The sequence below is a fragment of the Dipodomys merriami genome, unplaced genomic scaffold, assembly GCF_024711535.1.
Source record: "Dipodomys merriami isolate MVZ:Mamm:240054 unplaced genomic scaffold, mDipMer1.0.p SCAF_15, whole genome shotgun sequence".
NCBI lineage: Eukaryota > Metazoa > Chordata > Mammalia > Rodentia > Heteromyidae > Dipodomys > Dipodomys merriami.
In genome coordinates, this window is record NW_027202826.1 from 22,107,713 (window position 1) to 22,116,265 (window position 8,553).

General features: G+C 38.2%; 1 protein-coding gene across 1 annotated transcript in view; it reads right to left on the reverse strand.

Moving 5' to 3' along the window:
• Positions 1-8,542, reverse strand: part of Tbck (TBC1 domain containing kinase) — a 124,997-nt gene extending 116,455 nt beyond the window's left edge. Inside the window, exons 1-4 of the mRNA XM_070022402.1 lie at positions 8,298-8,542; positions 7,199-7,273; positions 5,435-5,655; positions 2,990-3,062 (exon numbers count right to left, since the gene is read on the reverse strand). Of these exons, the coding sequence (XP_069878503.1) occupies positions 2,990-3,062; positions 5,435-5,627 (266 nt within the window). The 5' untranslated portion in view covers positions 5,628-5,655; positions 7,199-7,273; positions 8,298-8,542. The remainder of the gene's footprint in view (positions 1-2,989; positions 3,063-5,434; positions 5,656-7,198; positions 7,274-8,297) is intronic.
• Between the last annotated feature and the right edge of the window lie 11 nt (positions 8,543-8,553).

Sequence of the window (8,553 nt, forward strand, 5' to 3'; positions counted from 1 at the left end):
AAATTTCTTGTTTTACAAGTAAGAAAATGATTAAGGTGCTCAATCAAGACTGTCAGCCAGCTCATAGCTTTTTCCTCACACATACTGAACTATAAAATTATATATATATAAATTTTACTCAGTCAACATAATTTTTTCTCTGTAATTGTTTTTGACTTTTCATGCCAACTCACTTTCTATATGTATATACACATTATATACATAATTCTTAGTTGTACAAAGGAGTTGCCATTCAACAAAGCAGTTTATGAATACAATGTATCTTAATCAGTGTCATCCCTTTCAACATTCAAATTCCCTACACACATTTTCCACTTTAAATTTGTAGAATATGTATTGAAATTCTTAACTGTATTCTGTCTTTCCCTTTATTCTTCCAATACCCCTCACTTTGAGCCATTCCACCCCTTTCAAGTACTAATTTCCTGGTGTTAATTTTAATTTTTATTTAGCCTTTCTAAAGAACTACTATTAGAGTATTCCCCTGAATGTAGCATATTTCAGTTAGTACATTTGAGTAGACTTGCATACTACCCGAAGTATTTACTTACGTATTTATAAACTAAATCTAGCTTCCACATATGAGAGAAAACATGCAACTTTTGTCTCTTTGGGCCTGACTCATAATTTTTCCTAGGTCCTTCTGTTTCTTTGCAAAGACTGATATTGCATCACCGGGTTTTGTTTTTGTTTTTGTCGGTGGTGGGGCTTGAACTGTGGGCTTGAACACTGTCCCTTATCTCTTCAGCTCAAGGCTAGCACTCTACCACTCTACCACACACAGTGCCACTTCTGGTTTTCTGAGAGGTTTATTGGAGATCAGTCTTACAGAGTTTCCTGCCTGGGCTGGCTTCTGAACGATGATCCCCAGATCTCAGCCTCCTCAGTAGCTAGGATTACAGGTGTGAGCCACCAGCTTTGACGTTGCATCACAGAGAACTTTAGCAAAAGAAGCTTATAAAATACTGTATAAATGTGACCTAGTGAACAAAGAGTAATACTGTATGTTCTCAAAACTCAAAGGCTGGTGACACCACAAAAAGTATGATAATAGACATATATTCATTAAATCAAATTAAGCCATTTCTCCATATACAGAAAATTAATTATCACCAATGATCTCATTAGACTTTCCAAAGAAGGAAGTAAGACTAGAACAAATAGTGTATTTGTATTCTTCATCTCAGAGCCCACCAAAGGAAAGTGAAAACACCAAGGAAAGATCTTATTCAATTTGTTCACTTTGTTTCTGTAATTATCTATTTAGTCAAATACATTTTCTCCCTTTGGGAAAGACTTTTGTCATCCACAATATTATATGATAGCTGTTAACCAATAAGTAAAAAGCAAAACAAAAAACACTTTGAAGTCTGCTGTAGTTCAGCTACTACATCTCTACTCTTCTTTCTATATGCTAACTAAAAGTCAGAGTGCCCTAACTGCTTAATGACCAGACTAGTTGCAGACTTTTCAAAGCAGGCTTGAGCCCAAGACAAGGCCTGGGATATCCCATACACTGATAAGGATGTTCAGGTTGTTGTCCTCAGTAGTCAATCAGAATTCCTGAAACACCCTTTCCTCTCTCTCTCTCTCTCTCTCTCTCTCTCTCTCTCTCTCTCTCTCTCTCTCTCTCTCTCTCTCTCTCTCTTTTTGGTCAGTTGTGGGGCTTGAACTCTGGGCCTGAACAATATCCCTCAGCTCTTCAGCTCAAGATTAGTGCTCTACCACTTGAGCCACAGTGCCACTTCTGGTTTTCTAGTGGTTAATGGGAAATAAGAGTCTTGTGGACATTCCTGCCCAGGCTGGCTTTGAACTGCAATCCTCAGATCTCAGCCTCCTGAGCAGTTAGGATTATAGGCATGAGCCACGAGTGCCCAGCCCTTTACTCTTTTGAGAAGCCTTGAGACTAAGCTTCAGCACCCTGTAAGTTTCCCTATGATATCCTTCCAGCTGATCAGCCTGGCATTTGGTAGTTCTTTTTTTTTTTTTTTTTTTTAAATTCTAAATGGACCATTTTAGGGACAATTTGGAGAATACCTTAAATGTACTCCTAGGTATGGGTCAGCTCTAGCCACAAGTTTGGAGGGATGAAAAAGATAATTTTAATGGTAAGCATGGCTTTATCAGTTCAATACAACTTAGTTAATACATGTAAGATATATTTCACAATTTTCAGAAAAATTTATGCAACAGGTATTGGCACAGGTTTCTGATAACCCATGCAATTATGATATTTGGTAATAGGTTTTTAATAGAAGTTCAGACTACATACTCTTCAAGAGACAGAAAACATATGTAGGTTATTGAAATGAATGCAAAGTATATAATAAAATATACTGAGGTTACTCCTTCAATATGGCCTTTACCTAGTGCACTGCATTTCTAGAAATACCAGTATCCTGTGAGAAGCTACCATGTAGTTCTTTTAGGGAAAATACAATTGATCTTAACTAGAGAACTGAATAGTTAATAATAGGAAAGTTTCAATTTTGTGTGTGTGTGTGTGTGTGTGTTGTCTTTTTTCTTTGTCTGCTGTGGAGCTTGAACTAAGGGCCTACTGCTGTCCCTGAGCTTCTATATGCTCAAGGCTAGCACTCTACCACTTGAGCCACAGCGCCACTTCCAGTTTTTGAGTAGTTAATTGGAGATAAGATTCTCTTGGGGACTTTTCTGCCAGGGCTGGCTTCAAACTGCTATCCTCAGATCTTTGCCTCTGGAGTAGCTAAGATTACAGGTGTGAGACACCAGTGCCCAGCATGGGTATATTCTTTTAAGAAAAAATTTTCAAGTACTATGCAGAATGCTTAATTCATCAAACTTGACAATGTTAATATTCAAATTATGTGGCCTAAATTTCCTAAGGTCAATATGTGCATCCAAATTTTATTACTAAACAAATAACAAAAGAAATCAAAGACCTTCAGTTTCTAATAAAAATGCCTATTTGTTTACCAACTTCTATTTATTTGTCCCAATAATCACACAGTACCTCACAGGTTTCCTTTCTCGAAGCAAGTCTTCCAGACTCCGTTCACAGTGTTCAGCTACCACCACCAGTCTTTCTGGGTAAAACAAATTAAAGACAAAAAAATAAAAACTTTATCTTTAATGTAGTTTTACTAACAAAATAATATATCCCCACTGAAGATATTAACCTATAGTACAAATAATGTTTTAAAGAATATTTTAATCTGTTAATTATATCATTACAAGTATATGGAATACTAGGATAAATATCTTGTAAGCTAATAAAGTAGATAACCATTTTTTTCTTGTGTTTTTTCTCTGTAGTATCTTATATGCTTCAGGGAAGATACATGGAAAGTCTGATCTTGGGAAAGAAAAGGTGATCTTTCTCATTATGTAGTATTACATTAATGAGAAATTTGTGCCATTCACTAAGGCATTTGAGTAGAAGCTCCAAATTTTCAACCAAAATGACTGTGACACTTTGGAACAAGTAGACCTTTTCATAAGCACTTAATTTATTTACTCCTATGTAAACAAAATTTCAGACTGTGGAGTATTTCCAATATAAATAAGAAAACAAATTCCCTAGTTTTCTGACTATCACTGATACTCACTCACTCTAAAACTCCAGGCAGAAAATATATGAATTTTTTTTATATATCCATTACCTTGGCAAAGGGCTACTGAGACTTCAGAGAGCACGAGTAGGGCAACCACAGAAAACAGCAATATGGTGGATGGGATAAAGAGACCAAGCAGATGTTGGCCAGTGATCAAAGAATGGAATATGGTACATCAAAGAATCAGATTCTATTTGACATTGATATCCAAGAGATTTATATGTGAAGTTAGCAGAAGTCCTTCACAGAGGGGTTTCTATTGAAGGGTTAAAATATATTAATATTCTATAGAAAGAAATGATTAAATACAGGCAATATATTGGGTTATCTTTTTACGTGTTTTCCATATTTTTAAATTATATTAGTAAAACTAAACACTTTTCACTAAAATGCATTTGACATGTTTTAAGGTATGGGAAGAGGAAGAGAATGGGAGAGAACAGTAGAAGGGGTGACATTACCAAGATGCTCTATATCGAATTGTAATCTATTTGTACAGCTACTAATTTTTTGTTTTTTATTTTTTCATTTTTTATTGTGAAAATACTGTACAGAGGGGTTACAATTACATGGGCAAGATAATGAGTACATTTCTTATCAAGCATTGCAGCCTCCTCCTTTGTTTACCCTTCACATCCCTTCCCAGCCTCCCCCGGCCCCCCCATCCAATTCCCCCCCCCCCCCCCCCCCCGCCCACCAAAGTTGTAAAGTTTGTTTTCAACATGACAACTTGTAAAAGAAAACAAAAGGCAACTCAAGCCAGGCACTGGTAACTATATATAGCTACTTAGGTGGCTGAGATATGAAGATCATAAAAGTCTGTAAGACTCTTACCTCCAATTAACTAGAAAAAGCTGGAATTGGAGTTATGGCTCAAGTGGATAAAAGCACTAGATTTCAGCTAAAAGCTAAAGGACAGTGCTCAAGCCCTGATTTCAAGCCCCCACTGTCAGAAAAACCAAAAAGAAAAAAGAAAAGGAAAAGAAATAAAAACTCACACAGCAAACAAGCTTCCAAAATTCATTCTAAAAAAATAATAGTGTTATCACCTTAAGCATCTTGGGATGGTGTAAAATAAAAAAAGCCTGATTATCTACTAATACAAACTTTATTTAGTTCTCTAAATAACAATACTGTGTTAAAATAACCCTGCTGAAAATAAAATTTTAAAAAGCTGCCCTAGCCAGGGGCTGGTGGCTTATACTTATAATCCTCGCTACTCAAGAGGCTGAGATCTGAGGATCGCAGTTCAAAGCAGCCTGGGCAGGAAAGTCTGTGAGACTTATCTCCAATTAACCACCAGAAAACAGGAAGTGGCACCATGGCTCTAGAGGTAGAGAGCTAGCCTTGAGCTGAAGAACTGAGGGATAGTGCCCATGCCCAGAGTTCAAGCCCCATGACTGACCAGTATATTAAAAAAAAAAAAAGAGTTGCTCTATTTTCATTCAAAGATTTTAGTCAAATTTGTGTTCAACATAAAAAAAGAAGTACATTCCTGAACATACATTGAATTCTTTATATATTTACTGTGAGCTATTTGTTTTTGTGCAAGTCTAGGACTTAATCTTCAGGCCTGTGTGCCATCCCTTAGCTTTTCACTCAAGGCTAGTGCTCTACCACTTGAACCACAGCTCTACTTCCAGCTTTTTGTTGGTTAATTGGAGATAAGACTCTCATGGACTTTTCTGCCAGGGCTGATTTTGAACTGAGATCCTCATCTCAGCCTCCTGAATAACTATGATTATGGGCATGAGCCTGCGCCTGGCTTACTTACCATGTTTTTATAATTAAATCTTCTTACAACATAAAGAAAACACAAAGTATGAAAGAAAATAAAGACTAACCATGCTTTCCCCTGGAAATATCCACATATTGGCATAATCTGGGATGGGTGATGGTCTTGAGAATTTGAAATCGTCCTAAAATTTTAATGGAGTTTGGCGTGAGAGGAAGTCCATTGCTTCCACAGACATCATGTGGCAGAGCTGAGGCAAAGAAGGTAAAGGCGCCCATTTCGGCATCCTTCAAGGGAAACATCTCTGGGGTCCAAATCTGCCACAATGGTCTAGAAACAAAGGGAATTTTATGAAAATTCAAACATTAAGCCAGTGCTTTCTCATCTTGATAACATGGGGGAAAATACTAATCTAAACATTGTACAATTAAAAAAACAAAGTTGAAAAATTCTAAATTTTAAGATTTTTTGTTCTAAACAAAAGGCTAGTGTAATACAAAAATTTGGAAGTTAAGTAAAAATAGAAAGCTGTAGCCCAGCATGTGCATCTTCTACTTACTATTAAGTAGAAGATCAACTTAGGCTATTTAGTGAGACTGTAAAAAAATACATAATCAAACATAACTTTGCATTTCAGCTCTAAATTAAAGAATTTTCAATAGCATAAAAAGAAAAACTCAGAACATTTCAACTTCAATGACAACTGAATGTTAACAGAAGAAAAAGTGTGTAACTGCATTTTTCTATCCATAAAACTCTGTCCCTAAAGCTGAAAGATTTCAGGAAACTACTATAAAGCAAAATGCATATGGAATAGACTGTTACAAGAAACATACATCTGTAATAGTAAAAACACAACAAAACAAAATAAAAAACCACCAGTCTGAAAACCATGGTGTCTGCTATGGATGCTAGCTCAAAGAATCCTCTTATATCATGTCTGAAATTTGTAGTACCCCAGTTAAGGTCTGGCTGTCCACTCCAACATCCTAAAACAAGCGTACCAGCCAACAAGGTACTATAATCATAGGAATCTCCCAAATAGCCCTTCTTAACTTTTTTTTTTTTGTGTGTCTTTGTGTGTGAAAGTCTTGGGTTTGAACTCAGAGCCTGGGTGCTGTCCCTGAGCTTTTTTGCTCAAGGCTAGTGCTCTATCACTTAAGCCACAATTCCACTTGCAGATTTTTGGCACTTAATTTGACATAAGAGTCTCATGGACTTCTCTGCCTCAACTGGCTTCGAACTGGGGATCCGCAGATCTCAGCATCTTAAATAGCTAGTGTAAGACTCCAACACCTATCTCTCCTTTACTCTTAAGTAATGAATCACCTGAGTTCAACAGATAGTTGAGACTACAATGTAAAATGAAAAAATAAGAATAAAGAATTTTTGGAGGAAACAAAAAATACATTTTAGAGAGGCTTAAGAAAATACTGCATTCATTATATAAAGCATAAACTTAGGGGAAAATCATATTTCACTAAAGAGGAATGATTAATAGATATATGAAAAGATAACCAACTCACTGTAATCAAGGGATTTTTCATTAAAACCACATGAGAATTTATACTCAGAGTAAAAATTAAGACATCTGGTAACCATGTTGGGAAGAATGTAGAAACAAAGAGGACTTCCTATTTATAAACAGGAGTGTAAATTGGTACAATCACTTCAGAAACAAGTTTAACACTATATTTTCTTCCATTCTCAGCACTGTTTTTGTCATTTGCAAAGGGTCTTTAGTAGGAAAAGTATTTTCAAAATTCATTAACACAGATGAATGTAGTTCTTCTGTAAGCCCTCCTCCCACTGCCCAGAGCCATTATGTTACTCATTTTCAAAAGCTGTTGAGGTCGGGTGTAATGATGCATACCTGTAATGCCAGCCAGCTCAGGAGATAAAGGCAGGAGCACTGAGAGTTCAGGGGAAGCTTTGAAGTACTTATAACCTGTCTCAAAAGAAAAGAAAAAGTCAAAAGAAAAGGTTAGCATTGTAACATCCCTCATCAAACGGACTTAACATTTGACAAGGTTACAAGTTACTTCTAAAGAACAGACCTGCGTGCAGGAAAAAGTGAGCCAGAGAACTGCTGCATTTTAGTATTTGATTTTACTATGAGCCAACTAGATTGTCAGATAGATGCCTTTCCTTTAGACAATCCAATAACCAAACAAATAAAATGAAACAATTTCAAAATATAAAACACTAGTAAGGAGAAATACTTCCTTAGTGTTGTTTCAATTTTATCATTAAACAACAAACATGTCCACAAGTGTCATGTCAAATAGAAGTGGGTGCACATACAAACAAAAAAAAGACATATACACTAACACATGGTGGCATGACTGTAACCCCAGCTCTGTGGTGCAGATATAGGAGGACGGTGGTCTGAGGCAGACCAGCGGGACAAAAGATTAAGGCAAAAAAGTTGGAGAAATACACATACTTGTACTTACACACTTGATGTGTGTAAAGAAAAGGGATGAGAGATGGGGGAGGGGGGGAAGAGGCGCGGAACAACAGTGTAAACAGTTCCTGGGTCTGAAAATCCATTTAACACACATTATAAAACATCTATCTTACGTCAGGTGTTGCCCGCTCAGTGCCAAAGTCAGTGAACAAGATACTTTGGGGAGATGAGGGAAGGACACGGGAGGAGGAGGGACAGAAAAGGATTAGAGGCGTGCAAGACGGCGAACAGTTCTAAATCTACTGTCTCCCACGGCCTCACTTTTCCCAGCAGCTCAAGACGGTGTTCCACTGTACAACTAAAGAAACCTTAAAGAAACCAAAAAGATAAAAGCAAAGGCGGAGACACTGAAAGCAAACACGCCTTTCTTTGAGGCAGGGACTCGGGTGGAGGTGTGAGAAGCACAGTGAGGGCCGTAGGGTGGCCAGGGCTGGCGACAACCCCAGTAGCAGAACCTGCGGAGCCCCTCCAAGCAGCCGAACCCCTCGCCTGCCCCACACACCCGGACACCGAAAGCTGGGACGCGGACACGGAGGCCCGGCGCGCTCCCAGGGGCGAGGCCGCCTCAGCTCAGAGCACCCAGCTTTGCATTTCAATAAGGACGCTCTAGGAACGCCGGGAGGTCAGCTGAGACAACCCAGGGCGCGGCCAACCCAGGGCCCGGCGTCACAACCTCCCCCGAAGCGCGAGCGCCGAACACGCTCCACGGCCGGCGCTTAACTTTCCACCACAGCGCGCCCTCCGACAAGCTGGACGCT